Here is a 20,396-nt window from a genome sequence, read left to right as displayed (position 1 = left end):
TGGGGTTTTTTTAAAAAGCTTTTTTTTTTTGGTTTTTTTTTTTTTTTTTTTTTTGCTCAGAACATAGTAAGTTCTCACTTAATATTAGCTATTACCACATTATAATGAAGAAATTGAGGTCTCAGGGAGTCAGAACTCAAACTCAGACTCTCTGACTCTGAAACTCTTTCCACTATTACCTTTCCTGCTGTGGGTAAAAAGCAGATACTGGGCCAAGCAAGGGAAAGAGTCAGGGTCCAGGAATTCCTGGGAGATGGGAGTGATGGGATGGTGGAAAGTAACCACAGAACTAGGGAGATAGGTAGAATGGAGTATACGCAGTTACAAGCCTCTACCCTTTGGTTTGGACAGGAGCACAGGATTTATATAAGAAAGAAAAGAACTCTGGCCCCATGGATTCTGTAATGAATCACCTGTCATAAAGTAGGGCAAACAGGGAAGGTGTTGGGAATAAGTGTTTGGGTGTAGAGAAATGGGCTCCCTTAGAGAGCTGACTTCCAAAGAATTCTTTCTGAAATATATTATGTCTTACTTTCTGAATTGTTGGTCTTGAAGAAAACCATGAGGGAGATAATCATTTAAGAAAAGTTAGAGGAGTGGTAAGGTGAAGATGAACTTGTCCCATTTCTTGTTCATTTATGTATGATCTGCACAGATTTGCCGGTGCTATTTCCTTTTTCGAGTATTTGTGAACTGGTGAACTTCTATTCATCCTTAATGACTTCTTTATTTGTTTATTTTCTCTTCCTCAGGTTGGCCTGAGCCTGCTATTAATTCCTTCAGAACATACTGTATCAGGTTTTAGTGTACTAATTTGTTTTTCTGCTTTAGCCACTAAACTGTGAGCTCAAAAATATTTGTTTTTGGATAAATGAATAAGTGAATAAATGAATAATTCTATGCAGTATTCATAGAAGTGATTACTATCCTGCCTATCTTAGTTTCCTAGAACTATTATAATAAATTACCAGAAACTTGGTGGTTTATTTTTTTTTAATTGATTACGTATATTTGTGGGAAACAGAATTGGATATCAATACTTTTGTACAATATGCAGTGATCAAATCAGGATAATTAGTATACTCATGTTTACAAAATATAATCAATCTTTGTGACCTTTAACTAGTTTCTCACCAACCCCCCTTTCCCTCCCCCTTTCCCACATCTAATAACCACAGTACTGTTCTCTTTTTTTTTTTGAAAGCTTAATGTATTGTTGTGATTCTTTCTTACTTTCTTTCTTTCTTCATCTCTCTCTCTCTCTTTCTTTCTTTCTTTTAGCTGCCGCTTATGAGTGAGGACATGAGATATTTCTCTTTCTGTGCCTGGCTTATTTCACTTAACACAATTTTCTCTAAATTCATCAATGTCACTCTGAATTGCAGAATTACATCCTTTTTTATAGCACAGTAGTATTCTATTGAGTATATATACCACATTTTCCTTATCCAGTCATCTATCAATGGCATTTAGGTTGATTCCAACTCTTGGCTATTGCAAATAGAGCTGCAATAAACATGGGAGTGCAGGTATCCCTTCAACATGATGATTTCCATTCATCTTGGTATATACCAATCCCATTGCTGAGTCATATGGCAGTTCTATCTATAGTTGTTTGAGGAGCCCCAATACTGTTTTCCATAATGGCAGCTCTGATTTACAGTCCCACTAACAGTGCAGTAGGGTTCTCCTTTCTCCACATCCTCGCCAGCATGTGTTATTCTCTGCCTTTTTGGTAATGGCCAGTCTAACTGGGGTGAGATGATATCTCAGTGTGGTTTCAATTTGCATTACCCTGATGCTGAGTGATGTTGAGCATTTTTTCATTTGTGTGTTGGCCACTTGTATACCACTTGTATATGAGAAATGTCTATTCAGCTCCTTTGCCCATTTTTTAATTGGGTTATTGTTTTCTTACTGTTGAGTTGTTTAAGTTCTTTGTATGTTCTGGATATTAATCCCTTGTCACATGCATAGTTTGCAAATATATTCTACTATTCTGTAGGTTGTCTTTTCACTCTAATTGTTTCTTTTGCTGTGCAGAAGCTTTTCGGCTTGATATAATCCTATCTGTTTATTTTTTGTTATTGTTGCCTGTGTTTTTGGGTCATATTCATAAAGTCTTTGCCCATTCCTACTTCCTGAAGTGCTTCTCCTATGTTTTCTTTTAGGAGTTTTATAGTTTCAGGTCTTATATTTAAATCTTTAATCCATTTTGAGTTGATTTTGGTATATGGTGAGAGGTACTGGTCTATTTTCATTTTTCTACATATGGATTTCCAGTTTTCCCAGCACCATTTATTGAAGAGGCAGTTTTTTCCCCAATGTATGTTCTTGTTTCCTTTGTCAAAGATCAGTTGGCTATAAGTATGTGGGTTGATTTCTGGGTTCTCAATTCTGTTCCATTGGTCTGTCTGTTTTTATGCCAATACGATGCTGTTTTGGTTACTATAGCTTTGTAGTATAGTTTGAAATCGGGGAGTGTTATGCTTCTGGCTTTATTTATTTATTTTATTTTTTATTCTTTATTTTTTGCTCAGGATTGCTTTGGCTATTTGCGGTCTTTTGCTATTCCATATGAATGTTAGGATTGTTTTTTCTTTTTCTATGGAGAATGTCATTAGCATTTTGACAGGGATTGCATTGAACCTGTAGATCGCTTTGGGTAGTATGGACATTTTCACAATGTTAATTCTTCCAATTGAAGAGCATGGAATGTCTTTCCATCTTTTGGTGTCCTCTTTAATTTATTTCATCAGTAATTTGTAGTTGTCATTATAAAGATCTTTCATCTCCTTGGTTAAATTGATTCCTTGGCTGTTTAAAATAAAAAAAATTTATTCTCTCCTAGTTCTGGAGGCCAGAGTCCAAAATCAGTATTACTGGGACAAGCTCAAAGCTTTGGCAGGGCCACATTCTCTCTGGAATCTTTAGTGGCAAATTTATTCCCTTCCTCTTCCAGTTTCTGGAAGTTGCATATGTCTTAATACTTTTCATACAACTAATATTAAGAATTCTATGGATAATTAAATATGTATAACTAATAATTGTTGATTAATAATGATCATATTGTTAGGAAGAGGAGTTGCACCTCTGATTATAAAGGTCTAAATTTTACACAATTACCAGGCTCTGCCACTCTAACAAGTCTTATTTTGGTGTGATGTTAGGGTTTATCATTTAGATTAAGGTTACTTCATGTATTTAACATGAGGTATTTTTGAAAGTTTTGCCTTATTTCTGTTGTCCTTTCTTTAGAGTAGAAACCCATCAGAAATGGTATAGCTGTTAGTGTGAGACTTCCCATATTTAGTAAAGATGTGGTAAAAGACAGAGCTTTAAATAGCCTTATTTTTTTAAAGATCTTGCTCATCATTTAAATTACGAGTAATGGATCCAGCACATAAGAATAATAAAACTTTAGAGAATGTTCATGTAGAGATATGTAAAAATACTAGGTGTGGTTGACTCATGCCAATAGGTACTTTTATTAAGTCTAGTTGACTTAAGGTTGAGAAGTCAATAATGTTTTAAATACCATTTTTTGTTAAAGCACGCATTGCCCTAAACAGCGTAGTAAGGGCTCCTAAGCAGAGTGTAAAAGTTTTAATTATATAATTATTTTCTACCATAGGATGAAAGGTAATTAGTAAAAATACTCTTGCTACAACTATGCTACTGATGAAGTGGGACTGAAATTGCTACAGGACCTTTTATGGATCATGGAAGTAGGCATGCACTGTGAATTGAGCAGATTTTCCAGTTGCAGCTAAAAGGAGACCTATAAATGGGAAAAGGTCATAATTAATATTAAGTATAAAAATTTATTTAAATTATATATTTTAATGGAGAGGAATCAGGCTTTGGTATACAAAATCAAACTCTCCAATGGGATGAGATAAAAGTGCTAGAAGGGCTGCTGTATTAGCATATGTTCCTCTATGTCATTGTCCAGTTAATAGAAATGACATAATTCCCACTCCTCACCCAATATATAGGTGAAAGAGGTGGTGAGTGGTAACTAAACTAATATTATTGCTGTAATAAGATATAAGAGTGAATGTTCATCAAAGAGTTGGCTAATATTAGGGTTTAAATGTACATATCATATGGACAATTCTATTTGATCATGTAACAAAAAAAGTGGTTCTCAATGAACATTATTGCAATGTCGCAAACCAGAATGAAAATTTCCTGAGGTTAGGTTTCATATCTGTTTTCCTTGCAGCCCTGCCCCACCACCTAGCACACTGCCTGGAACACAGTAGGTGCTCATTAAATATTTGTGAGTAATATGGGGAGGGGAGAGTGGGTGTATGCATGGACATTGCCACTGTCAGCTCATAAAGCTTTTCTCTCACTGTTTCCCTAGTGGATCCTCGAGGGTTAATCAACTCTGGATGCTGAGGTCCAAGCTCTGTCCTTGCCCTTCACCCTCCCCACAGGTAGGTGGGGCAAGCCTCCCAGGGGCAGTCAGTGGCAGTGAGGGACAGTCAGTGATCCAGAAGCTGCTGCACCATGAGTGTCTCTGTGCTGAGCCCCTCCAGACTCCTAGGCGGCATCTCTGGGCTCCTCCAAGTGGCCTGCCTGCTCGGCCTGTTTCTGCTGCTGCTCAAAGCAGCCCAGCTCTACCTGCACAGGCGGGGGCTGCTCAGAGCCCTAAAGCAGTTCCCGTCACCTCCCTCCCACTGGCTCTTTGGGCACAACCAGGAGGTAAGAAAGAAAGGAACAGGGGCATGGGAGGGCAGGGAGGGCCAGGGCTCTGAGAGCCTTGTCAGCAAGTTTGTAGGACAAAACCTTTTTGGGTGAGGAGCCCACGGCCTCTGAGCAACACCCAGCTTACCTCTCAGGTCTTGGCTCATCCCAGCCATGGGGAGCTCACTTCCTCTCAAGAAGCCCATCATGCTGTAACTCACGTCTTCCACTCACCCCTTCCTCATGCAGATCTGAAACCCTGCACCTGGAGGGCAATGGTGGGTCCTTCCTAAGCCATCTCTGCTCCAAGCTGAGCACCCCCAGCAGCCTCTGTTGTTCTCAAAGAGCAAGGCTTCTAAATGCTTTCCTTCCCCTCTCACTTGATGCCATCCTCTCTGCCTGGCTCTGAGCTTACCTAGAAATGCAGACATCAGTCTGATGCAATCTCTGCCCTGGGGGCTTCTAGGTCATGGAGACAATAGGCATGAGTCTCAGAGGGTATCGGGCCACAGGAAAAGAACTCACTCTGCTGGGGTGGATGGGTGATATCAGTTGTTGGGGACTAAACAACTCAGTCTGCCCAAGAGAGGGGGATTTTCCAGAAGGGGCGATTTCAGGGCTGAAACTCTGACAGTTGTGGGCACACATGAGGGGGACAGCCTTCATAATGTCCTACAGGTGAGGGGCATTGATGCTTGAGTCACAACATCAAACAGCGTCTGTCTACTTCCCAGCTCTCCTCCCACATACCCTGGGTAGTGAACTCCCTGGAGCAGAGCAGACCCTCCTCCTCCCTCTGCCCTAGTACTAAGCACAGACCCTGGCACAGAACGATGATTGGCCCAGGTGTGTGAAGTGGCAGAGGAAGAAGGGAAAAGAGCAGCTGGAGTGCTGGGGGAGGGACAGCACCTACCCTCCTTGCACTGTCATCTCTAGGTGTGGGGTTGCACAGCAAGGTGAAGGGCCACATGAAGAGGGGCTCACCAAGGGGTTATGCACTGAACTAACATTAGGAGATGGGGAAGGGCTTGCAGAGAGCTGAGGCCACTCATTTCCCAGCAAAGGAGGAAACATGATTATCAGCAGAGTGTAACCAAAGATGGGAAATGGAAACATCCAAGCCCTACAGGGACTGGCCCCAATTTCTCTCTCCCTTCTTCTTTCCTAATCTCCTCCTTTATCTTAAAATTACTCCTTGTCCTCCCTACCTGCTTATACATTCCAACCTCTATGTCTCTGCTCACATTGTACCCTCTGTCTGGAATAACTTTGTCCCTCTTATGTCCATCTGCCAAATCCCAGCCCCAAGTCATCTCCTCCAAGACTTCCTGGGTCTCCTGGGAATGGAGGGGCAACTCTTTTTCCTATGGACTGTCCCCTTGGGGACAGAGCAGCATTAACCTGATTGAGGTACTTTTCTGCAGTGTCCTAGCTGTAAGTTCCTTCTGGAAGAGACCATCTCTGATTCATTTTTGTAACCCAATAGGAACTTAGTAAATTATGACTCAACCTGTGAATGAATACCTGAATGAGTTAGGTCCCCTCTCCAAAGCATCCCCATATGCTTGGCCTTCTTTCCACCACAACGTTAATTACCTTCTATTGTATGGCCTCCTAATCTTTGCTTCCAAAACTATACTGGAAGCTCCAAACAGGTAAGGATCCATAGCTGCATCTTCATTCAGAACCTGAACCAGTGCTTGGCACTCAGTAGGTACTCAATAAGCATGTGCTGAATGAAGGAGCCTGTCCTATTCTAGGGCAAATTGCCCAAGAGCCGGTGAATACAGTTGTCGGAAAAATGTGAGCACAGATTAGATACCTATGTAGCAGACTGTTGCTTTGAGTTATATAGAAGCAGGTGTAATAAGGAAGAGTTGACTGAATGGAACATCCCTAGGATCAAATGTCTATGAGAATCCAGATGAGATGAAACCAAGCTGAGTCTTGGACATTGAGGAGAGGCAGCTGCTCTGCCACAAAGAAGAAGGGAACCAAAGGGTCACGGTGGAATTGGCAGCAGTGCAGGAGGTGAGATTAGAGAAGTTGAAGGCAAAAAGCAAAGGACTTTGTGACTGACACTGAAAAGTTCCTAAGACAACTCAGGGTAGCCTGGAGCTCACGAAAGTTTCTTTTTATTGATAAGTGAAAATGAGCACAAGAAAGCCAACTCTCAAAATCATAGATCAATGCCATTCTGATATGCATACATCCAGACTTTGTTCTAAAAATCTGTACATATTCAACACCTAGAATAATATTATACATGCATTTAATCTTTTTTTCACTTAATTGTATGTATCCCAAACACTATTACTTCTTAACAAGTACATGTATGCTGGGATAATAATGAAAATATAACAATCAATATAACAATATAAAATTACTGTATAGTTAAAATTTTAAGTATAACCCATTATATTCTCTAAATAAGCTAAATTATGTTACAAAACTGATTATCAAGTGACACAAGTTGTCATGCAAATTGCCCATGGAAATTGTTGTACTAATGATTTCCAAAGGTGGGGTACAGCATAGAGACAATGCCTGACTTAAGGTTCTGCAGGCGGTATTGAGTGAGAACTCATAGCTCTGTCTATCAGGGGAACAGAATGATCTGGCCTTAGGCCAAGTCCTGGAGAGACAGCAAGAATCAGGATCATAGCCCAGGTCATTAGAAAAGGTTCCAAAGTCCTAACCTCTACTGATACATCCAGAACTACATCCCTGTGGTCATCCTGTCCTTCACTCCCGCTGCAAGGACTAGAACTAAAGTTTTCATTGATTTGTCTTTCCCTTGGTGACAGTTCCAAAAGGACCAGGAGCTACAATGGACTATGAAGTGGGTACAGAAATTGCCAAGTGCCTTTCCTCATTGGCTGTGGGGGACCAAAGTCCGTATGCTGCTCTATGACCCTGACTACATAAAGATGGTTCTGGGGAGATCAGGTGAGATTGAGACCTACATCCCTACTGGAGCAGTTCTTCCCTCTTGAGTGCATGCCCCTGGTTCTGTAAAATTATAGAAGAAAGTAGCAGTTCAAAGTCAGTGTCTGACCCTCTACCATCCATCCACCAAGCTCACAATCCAGCCTAAGACCAAAAATATTTACTGAACCTTGATAGTTTAAAACAACTGTGTAGGGCTGTCTGTTATTTTTTCTGTTTGTTTGTTTTTTAATTTTATTTTTGCTGTATTTTTAATTGACATATAATAATTGTACAAATAAAAATTTATGGAGTACAGAATATTTCTATACATGTATAAAATGTGTAATGATCAAATCAGGGTAATTAGCTGATCCATCACCTCAAATATATCATTTCTTTCTTCATTTCTATCATTCCTCAAAATCCTCTCTTCTAGCTATTTGAAAATATATAATAAATTATTGTTAACTATAGTCACCCTAGAGTGCTAAGAACACTAGAACTTATTCCCCATATCTAGCTGTAATTTTGTATCCATTAACCAACCACTCCCTATCCTCCCCTCCCACCTACCTTTCTCGGCCTCCAATAATCACAATTCTATTATCCACTTCTACGAGCTTAAGTTTTTAGCTCCCACATATGAATGAGAATGTGCAATATTTATTTTTCCATGACTGACTTAATTCCCTTAACATAATGTCCTCCAGATTCATCCATGTTGTCATGAATGACAGGATTTCATTCTTTTTTAATGGCCAAATAGGACTTATATTCCATCGTGTATATATACCACATTTCTTTATCCATTCATCTGCTGATGGACACTTACATTGATTCGATATCTTGGCTCTTGTGAATAGTGCTGCAATAAACATGGGGGTCAGATGTTCCTTCAATGTACTGATTTTCTTTCCTTTGGATAAATACCCAATATGGGATTGGTGGATTATATGGTAGTTTTATTTTCAGTTTTTTGAGGAACCTCTATACTGTTTTCCATAATGGCTGTACGAATTACATTGCCACTGACAGTGTAAAAGAATTCCCTTTTCTCTCCATCCTTGCCAGCATTTGTTATTCTCTGTCTTTATGATAATAGCAATTCTAACTGGGGTGAGATAATATCTCGTTATGATTTTGATTTGCATTTCCCTGATGCTTAGTTATGTTGAGCACTTTTTTCATATACTTGTTGGCCATTTCTGTATCTCCTTTTGAGAAATGTCTGTTCAGATTTACCCTTTTTTTTTTTTTTTGAGACCGGCCGCACCGCGCTCAGTCAGTGAGCGCATCGGCCATCCCTATATAGGATCTGAACCTGTGGCGGGAGCACTGCTGTGCTCCCAGTGCCGCACTCTCCCGAGTGCGCCACGGGCTCAGCCCTTTACCCATTTTTTAATCAGATTATTTCTGTTGTTGTTGATTTATTTGAGTTCTTTGTATATTCTAAATATTAATCCCTTGTAGAATAAATTGTTTGTGAATATTTACTCCCATTCTCCAAGCTGTCTCTTCACTCTGTTGAGTACTTTACTGTGCAGAAGCTTTTTAGTTTCATGCAATTACATTTATCTATGTTTGTAATTGTTGCCTCTGCTTTTAAAATCTCACCTATAAAATCTTTGCCCAGACCAATGTCCTGAAGCATTTCCCCTATGTTTTTCCTAGTAGTTTCATAGTTCTGGTTCTTACATTTAAGTTTTAATCCACTTTGAGTTAATTTTTTTACATGGTGAAAAGTAGGGGCCAAGGTTCATTTTTTCACGTATGGATATCCAGTTCGCCCAGCACCATTTGTTAAAGAAGCTGTCCTTTCCCCATATATGTTCTTGGTACCTTTGTCAAGTGTCAGTTGGCTGTAAATGTGTGGATTTATTTCTGGGCTCTCTATTCTGTCCTGTTGGTCTATGTGTCTGTTTTTATTTACCAGTACCATGCCATTTTGGTTACTATAGCTTTGTAATATATTTTGAAGTCAAGTAGTGTGGTGCCTCCAGCTTCGTTCTTTGTTACTTTGGCTATTTGGGGCCTTATAAATAGCCTTATTTGGCTATTTTGGGGCCACATGAATTTTAGAATTGTTTTTTCTATTTCTGTGAAGAATGTCATTGGTATTTTGAGAGAGATTACATTGAATGTGTAGATCACTTTGGGTAGTATGGTCATTTTAACAATATTAATTCTTCCAACCCTTGCACATGGTATGGCTGTTAATTTTGTTTGTGTGTCCTTTTCAATTTTTTTCATCAGTGTTTTGTAGTTTTAATCATAGAGATCTTTTCCCTTCTTAGCTAAATTTATTATTAGGCAATTTTTTTGTAGTGATTGTAAAGGGGATTGGTTTCTTATTTCTTTTTCAGCTAGTTCATTAATTGTGTACAGAAACACTACTGATTTCTTAAAATTTATTTTTATTAGTGTATTCATTATTACAAATCATACTTATCCTTTATGCCCCTTATCCTATCTCTCCCCTTCCCCCTCTAATAACCATAGATTTGTTCTCTCCATCTGGTAGATTAACTGTTCCTCTGTTGATTTCTAGCTTAGATGATCTGTCCTGTACTGAGAGGTGTGATCAAGTCCTCCCCTATTACCATAAAGCAGATGCTTCCTCTATTACTGTGGAGTGTGCTTTGCAGAGAGAGAGGACCTCTCCTTCTTTTTTGGTCTCTGCTGGTACTTCTCCTTGTGTCAATGCAGTTGAGAGTCTGGCATGCCAACTGCTTGGTGGCTGCAACTGCTGTTATAGAGACTAGCCACTTTTACAGCAGCCATGGCAATTGTGGTGGCTATGGTGTGCTAACTGCATGGAAATGGTGTTTTTGGTGTGCTCTTTACCTGGTTGCAGCTGGGTTCAGCTTCCCCCAGCTCCATACCTCAGGACCCCAGTAGGGCCCCGGGACAGTAGTGGCAGCTTGTCTAGTTGCAGGTGGGTTCAGCTTCCCATGGCTTCATGCCTCAAAACTCTGGCAGGATCCCAGTGCAGTAGCAGCAGTGTGCTAAGTTGTGGCTGGGTTTGGCTTCTCCCAGCTCCATGCTGCAGGACCCCAGCAGGGCCCTGGTGGGGCCCCAGGGCAGTAGTGACAGTTTGCCTAGTTGCCCAGAAACACTACTGATTTTTGCATGTTGATTTTGTATCCTGAAACTCTACTGAATTTGTTTATCAGTTGTAAGAGTTCTTTTGTGGAGTCTTTAGGTTTTTCTACATATAAGATTGTGCCATCTGCAAAGAGGGAAAATTTGACTAACTCTTTTCCAATTTGAATACCCTATATTTCCCAGATGTGAAAAAAACAGTTTCATAGCCACACCAACTAGGGTTTAGAACTCCAAATTGCTGCCTGTCTTTGGTCAGAGAATGATGAAGTCACCACCAACTGTAGAAAATCAAAGATTCCACCTTATTCTTTGGCATTAAGGACATAGTCCGTATTTCTAATTCACCATCTAGTTCTGTGCGTGTTCTGCTGCTGGTACACTAAGTCTGCCTTCCTGAGCCCACACTCACTTTCAGGACAGAGAGGAAAAGGGCTAGAAGGCAAATAAAAGGTAATATGGGAAAACTGCCCGATTGGCAGTCATCAAGAACTGGTGGCACTCGATGGTCTAAACCACAGCAACATCCTGGGGGCTGCCTTATTTGGCCTGGCAGTTTCCTGTAAAGCCTTTCTTATCTTTCAGACCCAAAATCTAATGGTTCCTACAGATTCCTGGCTCCCTGGATTGGTGAGTACATCCAAACTAGGACTGTGGTCAGTATGCTAGTTAGGTTTACCAAGAGCTATCTATTTGGGCACACAGAGAACAACAGGAGGTGGCCACCACTGTCATAACCCCATCACTAAATCAAGCCCCATTTCTCTTCTTCTAACCAGACACTCACCCTTCCTGCTGGTGGTGTGAGCCATCCTTGGGCTCAGCATTTTCTACATCACTCCTTAGTTCTCTCCAAACATTCTCAACCTGACATTTATCTATGTCCTCCTCAACCTGCCCTCAACACTTTTTCAACCTTTATCTTATAGCTGTCATAAATACATCAAATGTACCAGCCTGATTGCGGAATTCATGTTCCTGAAATATACCGTGACCTTCCTGCCTTTGTCCATGATGCACCTTCTTCTGGGTTTTCTCCTGCAGGACACCCCACCCCCATCCCTCCCAAATTGTCACCTGTCATCCCTCTTATCCCCTCTTCTCATGCATACACAAACATACAACACCCATCTCTGACACAGGGCAAGGTTTGCTCCTGTTGGATGGGCAGACGTGGTTCCAGCACCGGCGCATGCTGACCCCAGCCTTCCACTATGACATCCTGAAGCCCTATGTAGGGCTCATGGCAAACTCCGTCCGAGTGATGCTGGTGAGTCCATCCCTCACCTTTTCACACCCACACACAGCGCAAACTCTCACAGATTGCACTCAAATATGTATGTCCCATGGACAGCCATCACAGTCACATGGAAGAGCACTCTCAGCTCATTACTGTAAGAGCAGGGTTCCCCAAAAGTGGAGGCATAAAAGAATACAAAGGTATCAAGTTGAATCCTCACTTTGCTTGTTGTTAGAAGAAAAAAGGGTATGAGGAATTCAGGGCCCTCTCCTCCCATTTCCAAGTCTTCAGCACACTTAAAGGACTAGAGAAATGGTCAATCCTACTGGATAGCAAGACCTGTCCCTGGCTGGCACAGGCAATGGCAGATTCAGGGGCAGGGTGGACATCCCAGGATGTCATTCAGTTAGACACTGGCCTAGGGCTCAGGGCTTCAGAATGGATTGAGCCACTCCATAAAGTGAAATAAACACCAGGTCAACATGCTCAGAACCATACTCGCCATATCATCACTTCCATCAGAACTCTGATTTCTCAGCCAGTGTGCTCAACAAACATTTGATGAATAAAAAGGAACTGAAGTTCCTGGGTCCCCCCCAAAAGAAGGTCTTTTCTGGCTGCTTAGGCTTTCTTAGGAAACCTAAGACATTTTGCTCCCTCAAGATGTGGCCCTACCAGGCCCTCAGGGCTAGCTTAGCTCTCAAAACACTAAAAAATCTTCTTACTTTTTTACCTCCAAGCAAAAAGTTTCTTATCAATCAAAAGTCATAACTGATTTCCAAAATTCAAAACAGTTCAGACTATTGTGAGAGGCTATGTATGTTTAATTATGTATTAAAACTATGTGAGAAACAGGCATCACTTTACAAATATTTGCTTCACAGTCCCAGCTTGCTGAAAGGCATCTGCTCTATAAAGTGAGGGATCCTGACTGGGTGTCTGAAGATACAGGGAAAGAGCCTTGCCTTTTAGCACAGGCTTTCCAGGGGAATCAAGAAGTGCCAGTGTCTCCCTTCTGCCACAGGACAAACTGGAGGAGCTCATTGGCCAGGACTCCCCTGTGGAGATTTTTCAGCATGTCTCCTTGATGACCCTGGACACCATCATGAAATGTGCCTTCAGCCACCAGGGCAGCATCCAGTTGGACAGGTTGGTGACAACCCTTTAGCCGCAGGGCCCTTGTTCTTGCCAACTGGTGTGAACTTTCCTGGGAAGCAGATGGAGCAGCTTGGAGGCTCACCTCCACACAAAGCAAGATGCAGCCCCCTACTAGTCTCTAATTCTAGACCAGGCCAAACCCTGACTCAGCCACAGATCCCTGATCCCAGGCACAGGTAGAAGCCTGGCTGCTCAGGCCATCTTACGGAGGCCAGAGGACCGCAAGGGCTGCAGTACAAAGTGATGGATGCATCAGTGTTGTCTGTCCCCACTGTTGGTGGAATCCCTACCCAGAGCCCCACTCAGCTTCCAGAACAGAACCCCCCCTGCCCCTTCACACCACTCCAATTCACTTTTTTCTGCATCTTCCCCCTCAGGAATTCCCAGTCCTACATTCAGGCCATTGGGGACCTGAACAACCTGGTTTTTTGCCGCATAAGGAATGCCTTTCACCAGAATGACACCATCTACAGGCTGACCCCTGCTGGCCGCTGGGCCCACCGTGCCTGCCAGATTGCTCATCAGCACACAGGTCCTGTCTCCTCCCCTTACCTCCCCTCCTTTACCAGGCACAGCCCAAAGGAGCTGACCCTGCCCCCTCAGGCCAAACCATGCCCCCTAGTTGCCCTGGTGACATGCTGGGGACTTTCCTGGTGCCAGGATAGGGAGCTGAGATGTTACGATGCCAGGGGCTGTGCAGGGCTCTGCCTGTGTCATCATATTGCTGAGGTTGATCAACACCCCTTCCCAGCAGCATTCAGGCAGAGGCTCCATGGGCTGTGCTACTAAAGGTAGGTCTGGTCTGCATCCGATGGAGCTGGAGCTCCCACTCTGACCCACACACCACTCCAACACTCATCCTCAGCTCTACCTGGCACCCAGATTGGGGCAGGTGGATCAGCTGGGGCTACTGGAGGTTGCTGTAGCTCTCAGCTCTGCCTGACAACCACTGTTCTGTGACAGACCAAGTGATCAAGCTGAGGAAAGCTCATCTGCGGGAGGAGGGAGAACTGGAAAAGGTCAGGAGAAGAAGGCATTTGGATTTCCTGGACATCCTCCTCTTCACCAAAGTGAGTGTGTGTAGGAAAGCCCTGAGGCTTTGCCCAGAATCATAGAGCCAGGGAAAAACGAACCCTGCATTCCCCCTATGGCCTCCCCCAGACGGAGAATGGGAGCAGCTTGCCTGATGAAGACCTTCGTGCTGAAGTAGACACGTTCATGTTTGCGGGCCATGACACTACTGCCAGCAGCATCTCCTGGATCCTCTATGCTCTGGCCAAGAACCCCAAGCATCAGCAGAAGTGCCGTGAGGAGATCCAGAGCCTCCTGGGAGATGGAGCACCCATCACCTGGTGAGTCAATGCTCAGAGGTGGGAGAGCCCTGCCCTTTCTGAAAGGGGCAGTGCCCCTGGTCTGCCCAGTTTCTGCCCTCTCTTCAGGATGGGCTTCTTTTCAGGGACCATTTGGACCAGATGCCCTACACCACCATGTGCATCAAGGAGGCGCTGAGACTCTACCCACCAGTACCCAGTGTTGGCAGAGAGCTCAGCAAGCCCATCACCTTCCCTGATGGTCGCTCCTTACCCAAAGGTATGAACTTTCCCATGGTCACTCACCTAAGCACTCCACAGGGACACAGCAAGGGTCAGAAACTCACATGTGCTTCAGCAGTTCTGAACCTCTCTGGCTCCCCACTTTCCTCAACAGTAAAATTGATACATACTTTGTACTTAGGATGAGGTATATGAAATGCCTGGCACAGGTCTGGACCACGGCAGAAGTTCAGTAAATATGAGTGCTCCTTCCTACACATAAAGAACATATTCCATTATGGGACATTGGCCTGAATGACCTGTAAGAATCATTTCAAGTCTGTTTTCCACAGGAAGAGAATCCTAAGCTTCTGTTATTCTACAGGGCTAACATCCCATTGTCTTTAGTATTCATGGATTTATAAGTCTACAGTTAACTCAACTTTGGTGGCTCTGACATTCTGTTATTCTCACTCAAAGATTAAGCTACTCAGAGACCACTTCCGCCTGCATAGTCACACTTTTTTGTTTTTTATTTTTTTTAATTTTTATTGAATCAAAATTGATTATACATATTTTGGGTGTTCAACATTGAGATATCCTGATCAAATCAATATTACTAGCATATATAGTTACAAATAATAATTATTCTTTATGCCCCTTGTCCAATCTCCCCCATCCCTTTCTGCCTCCCCACTCCCCCTCTAATTACCCTAGATTTCTTCTCTCCTTCTGAAAGAATAATGGTTACTCTGTTGATTTGTTGCCTAGATGATTTGTCCAATGCTGAGAAGTGTGATCAGGTCCCCCAATAATATCATAGAGCAGATGCTCTTCTGTCACCCTGAAATGGACTCTGTGGAGAGAAAAATGGACTTTATCTCTACTGGTGACTCTCCTTGTATCAATGCAATCCAGTGACTGGTGGACCATCTGCATGGTGGTGGTGGCATCTAGCCACTTTCATGGCAACCATGGCTATTGTGGTGGCTGTGGTGGGCCACCCACATGGAGGTGATGTTTTTGGCATGCTCCTTGGCACTGGCAGTGTGCCTGGTTGTGGGGAGTGTCCTGTCCCTGGCTCCATACCTCAGGTCCCCAGGTGGGCCCTGAGATGTGACTCAGTGTGCCTGGTTGTGGGAGGGGGGTCCGGTCCCCTTCTCCATGCCTTGGGTCCCCAGGTGGGCCCCAAGGTACTGGTGCAGTGTGCCTGGTTGTGGGAGGGAGGTCTAGTCCCTGGCTCCATACTTCAGGTCCCCAGGTGGGCCCCAAGGCACTGGCAGTGTGAGTGGTTGTGGGCGGGGGTCCTGTCCCTGGCTCCATGCCTCCTATCTCCTGGCAGGCCCCAAGGTGCTGGTGGTGTGCCTGGGCCAGAACTAATTTTTTGTCCTTTGCTTACTTCCAACACAGGGGAACTTCCTGTGGGAACCAATACTTGAGCTGTGTTGTTGAGCTAAATTGTTGTTTTGTTGCTGTTTCCCTAGGGAAGGCTTTTTGTGCAGCTCAGGGTTTAATGGTTGACCTTATAGGTACTTCCAGCTCTCCAGAGACTCAGTACACCTGGGTTGTATAGAAACTCTGATCTGGGCCTGAGTTTTTACATCTAACTGCACTCCATGCTATTCTGCATTCCCAACCAGTCTCCTCTGAGTGGTCCTGTGCTGATTGGGGGGTGGATTGGCTGTCCTTGCTATGTCCCAGTGTTCTCCCAGTGGGGCTGTCTCCCCCACCACCCATGCTCCAAACACTTCACACAGGACGGGCCTTGTGTCAGTCACTTGCGATGATTCACTGGCCTCTGAATGGCTCACCATTTCCAGCTGTTCTGGATCCTTGCTCCTGCGTGGGTCTACGGGAACCATGTTAGTGGTCTTGCAGCCCTGGGGGCCACCAAGGCCCTCTTCTCCCCTCCCGCTTCCAAGTAATTCCATCTGAAGGGCACAGCTATGGCTTCTGCCGACTCCTGCTCTGTGCGCTCAGCAGTTCTAGCATTAAAGCAGCTGCAGCCCGAAATGCTCAGAGCAGTTTTTTCTTTCTCTCATTGTGGCTTCTCCTGCCTTCATGAACTCCATAGGTCTCTCCTTCTCTTCCCCTGAGCTCCAGTGGCCCCAGCTTGGCTGATGTTACATTTTTATACTTGTAAATTGGCTGGTTTGTAGGAGAGAGTGACACTGGGGACCATCTATTCCATCATCTTGACCAGAACTCCTGTATCATCACACTTTTTTAACATCCTCTATAGTTGACGTAATGCATAGATAACTCCGTTGTGATAAACGCACATCAGTCAATATGATGATGACTCAATCTTAGACTCTTATTCACCTAGTTATTCACATCCGTGGCCTCTGATGTGCCTTTGGGATGTTAGCCCTAAAATTTTCGTTTCCTGGGATGTAGAGTGCTGGAGAGAAAATCAGACAGAGGCAGAGAGAGATGTGGTTATTTCCCTATGGAGTCAGGACAAATGAAGGAGACCAGCAATTGAGTGTCCTGGCTCTGATGTGGTCCAGTCTCTGAGACCTCAGGTTGATGACAGGGAGTAGCTGATGACCAGATATAAGACCCCTGCCATGCTCAGAGGCCACCATCAGCTCACACCCATTGGGTCTGAATCCAAGCCCTACGTGATCATAGGCAAGACACTCAGCCCCTCCAAGGCTCCAGTGCCTCATTTGAAAAGTGAGGATATAAGAGTATCTTTTTTGGTTCTATCAAATGAGTTAATATGTATTCTCCAAAAGCTCATGGAAAGCACTTGATGAATGTCGGTTGTTACTTCAGTTACTACAAACTATAAGTGTACAATGCTTTCTTGCTATGATTTCTGGGTTCATGGTTTTCTGCTCCTCACCTGTGCTCACATGCCTGGCCAAGCCACCACACCTCCCTTGTAACAGGATCATCTACTCATCATGATATTTGTGGTCCTGGGCCTTTTGTGCACGCACATGCCCCTTGCTGGCTGAGGAACCAGGCCCCCACCCAAGGGTAAAATCAGTCTTTTCTCTGTCCCCTCCCTACTCCACAGGTACCATAGTCGTACTGTACATTTATGCCCTTCACCACAACCCAAAGGTGTGGCCAAACCCAGAGGTATGAGGGCCCCGGGAGGAAGGAATGGGATGACTTCCCAGGACCAACACCTCCTCCTGCTCCCCTTTCTGGCATTCTGTCCCCTCATGGGTTGGAAGCAGGAGTGACCCCTATCTGTCCTGGCCCTGTCATTCTCTCTGCAGGTGTTTGACCCTTCCCGGTTTGCACCAAGTTCTGCTCGACACAGCCACGCTTTCCTGCCCTTCTCGGGAGGATCAAGGTGAGGCATCCTGTGTGTGGTAACGGGGTGGGAGAAGAAGAGGGGTTTCTGGACACATACCTATGTTTGTGATCCTCTATATTCATATATGGTATCTTCACTTACGCCCTGTGTGTTGGTGTCTGTGGGAAGGAGGACTTCTGTCGATGTCTCTGTACAAAAGAGAAGTATCATTTCAGGGCACACCATGGAGACTCTGAGTCACAGCCCTTTCCCAGTGGCCAGCCAAAATTCAGTGTCAGTGGGGGCTCCAAACATCATGTATTCTGGTGTTTTCCTCACTTTGGAAGTATGACTTAATGAATTAGATTTTCTCACGTAAATTAAACTTCAGGTGTTATTCTTTTCTATTGTCATGAATATTAAAGGATACATTCCTCTCTTTCTATACATTCTACCCAATTCATTAATCCTGGAATCACTGAAGCAAAAGAATAGTTTGCATGTGTGTGTTTTCTAGATGGTTTGCATGTCCTAACTGTATGGTCATGCACTTGAAAAGTTATAGTAGTGTGTTCTACAGAGACAGATACTATACTCAAGACAGAAATCACTCCTTCATGTATTCTTTACCTCACTCATTTACTTACTGAGCAGCATGTTCCTGGCACTGTCCTAGGTATTAGACTATGGTGTGTCCATGAGTAAAACACTTACGATACCTTGGGGGCCCAGGGAGGGAGAGGTGAAGGGAGGGCTGTCCAGGGATCTCAGCATCAGGAACTGAGCTAGGAAATGGGGCTGGATAGGGAAGAAGTGGGTGAGGCCCCAGCCCATGGAGGCCTTTGTTGCCAGCTGAGGCATGTGGACACTGTCCTGCCTGTGATGGAGATCATAGGAGGGTCTGGGCTGGGCCGTGGTTTCAGTATGAAGAAAGGGAGGCAGGGAAGCCAGAAAAAGCCAGCTGAGGAGACTGATGGATGGCAGGAAGGGACATTTCTGGAGTAGAATTAGAAGCTACAGAAGCTGGTAGGCTGAGGGGTGAGGATCAAGCAAAATCCTGGACCACTGAGTGACAGGCTGATGGGACAACAGCTGGAGGGTCATCAACTCATCGTCCTCTCCAGGAAGCTTCTCCACTACCCTTCTGACTGCCCTTCCTGCCCATCTTGTCTTCTCTCTGAAGATCTGGGCCCCTGTGTGTTCCCCTAGATGGGCAGCACCTGAGACTATGTCCTATCCCTCTCCTGCTGTGCACTGAGCTGGCCACCAAACTGGGAAATCAGGATTGTGCAGGGAGTGAGCAAACTAATGACAAATTCTTAGATGGTTAATATTATTAGACTCTGTGCCTTGGAGTGCAGGCCCTGTCCTAACAGAATTTCATGCCTGCTAAGAACAGAGGAGGGTCAGGGCTAGTTCTGGAAGACTGGTAGGCTTTGTAAAGGTCAGGGGAGACTATAAACCAAGGCTGGGGTAGAGGTGTGTGTGACCTGTAAGGAAAGGGGCTTGGGGGCTGGGACACATGAAGGATGACTCTGAATGACCAGCTTTGGACTGGGGCTCAGGGACCAATGCCTGACCAGCTCAGAACGGGGCCTGAGGCCACTTCTCATTTCACTGTCCCTGCCTGGCCCAGGAACTGCATTGGGAAACAATTTGCCATGATCGAGCTGAAGGTGGCCGTGGCCCTGACGCTGCTCCGCTTTAAGCTACTACCGGATCCCACCCGGGTCCCTACCCCTCTGCCGACAGTTGTATTGAAGTCCAAGAATGGGATTCATCTGCATCTGAGGAAGCTCCTTTAACCCTGATGGGGACAAAGATGGGCCCTGAAAGACTCCTTCCTGCCATCTTGTTTTCCTGTCACCTGCTCCTGTCCCCACCCGTCTGCCCACATCCTGCTTTCTAGATAGAAACCATCTTCTCACCTGCCTGCTGCCCTGCTTCCTGTCCTCTAGTCTATCTGTCCTTCTCTCTCTCACCTTTCTCCAGGCTTGCTACCCGTTTGTCTGTCTACTTGCCTCCTCCTGCCTGCATCTCTGACTGTTCACCCAACTCCTGATCACCTGCCTGCCCTCCAGCCTGTCTGACTCTCTGTCTTATTCCTTTCTGCCTGCTCGTCTCTCCCTGTATTTATTTCCTATTGATGCTGTAATAAACTACTACCACCTTAGTGGCTCAAAACAACACAAACTCATAATCTTTCAGTTCTGGAGGTCAGACATCTCAAATGGGTTTTCCTGGTCGAGAACTAAAGTGTTGCAGGAGCTCTAAGGGAGAATCTCTTTTCTCCTATTTTTCAGCTCCTAGAGCTTTGCACTCAAAGACAAACATCACAGCTTTCAGGTCATTTATGTGTAGTTTCAGCTGGGAATTTGAATACCAGATCTCGGTTTTTTTCCTTCCCCCCATTGTCCAGTGCAGTTAGAAGCAAACAGCCAATCTTAAAATACTCATTAATCTGACTAAAATGTTCTAA

At 44.3% G+C, this 20,396-nt stretch overlaps 1 protein-coding gene across 1 annotated transcript; it reads left to right on the top strand.

Moving 5' to 3' along the window:
* Positions 1-4,487: 4,487 nt before the first annotated feature.
* LOC103595377 (cytochrome P450 4A11) lies at positions 4,488-19,722 on the top strand. Its single transcript, XM_008578761.1, has 12 exons — positions 4,488-4,713; positions 7,503-7,644; positions 11,314-11,358; positions 11,871-11,998; positions 12,993-13,117; positions 13,504-13,658; positions 14,090-14,196; positions 14,288-14,478; positions 14,583-14,716; positions 17,690-17,754; positions 17,898-17,974; positions 19,554-19,722. The coding sequence occupies exons 1-12, from the start codon at positions 4,519-4,521 to the stop codon at positions 19,720-19,722; spliced, it is 1,533 nt and encodes a 510-aa protein (XP_008576983.1). The 5' UTR covers positions 4,488-4,518.
* The last annotated feature ends 674 nt before the right edge of the window (positions 19,723-20,396 follow it).

Source organism: Galeopterus variegatus, unplaced genomic scaffold (assembly GCF_000696425.1).
Source record: "Galeopterus variegatus unplaced genomic scaffold, G_variegatus-3.0.2 Scaffold1753, whole genome shotgun sequence".
Lineage (NCBI taxonomy): Eukaryota > Metazoa > Chordata > Mammalia > Dermoptera > Cynocephalidae > Galeopterus > Galeopterus variegatus.
Note: the sequence above shows the minus strand (reverse complement) of the source record. Positions and strands in the feature narration are given on the sequence as shown.

What these genes read in the sequence shown, in the direction of transcription:
- LOC103595377 (XM_008578761.1), top strand. Translation starts at nt 4,519, where the DNA reads ATGAGTGTCTCTGTGCTGAGCCCCTCCAGACTCCTAGGCGGCATCTCT. An exon ending in TCTTTGGGCACAACCAGGAG is followed by an intron (nt 4,714 to 7,502) that starts GTAAGAAAGAAA and finishes CCTTGGTGACAG; the next exon opens with TTCCAAAAGGACCAGGAGCT. An exon ending in TGGTCGCTCCTTACCCAAAG is followed by an intron (nt 14,717 to 17,689) that starts GTATGAACTTTC and finishes CCTACTCCACAG; the next exon opens with GTACCATAGTCGTACTGTAC.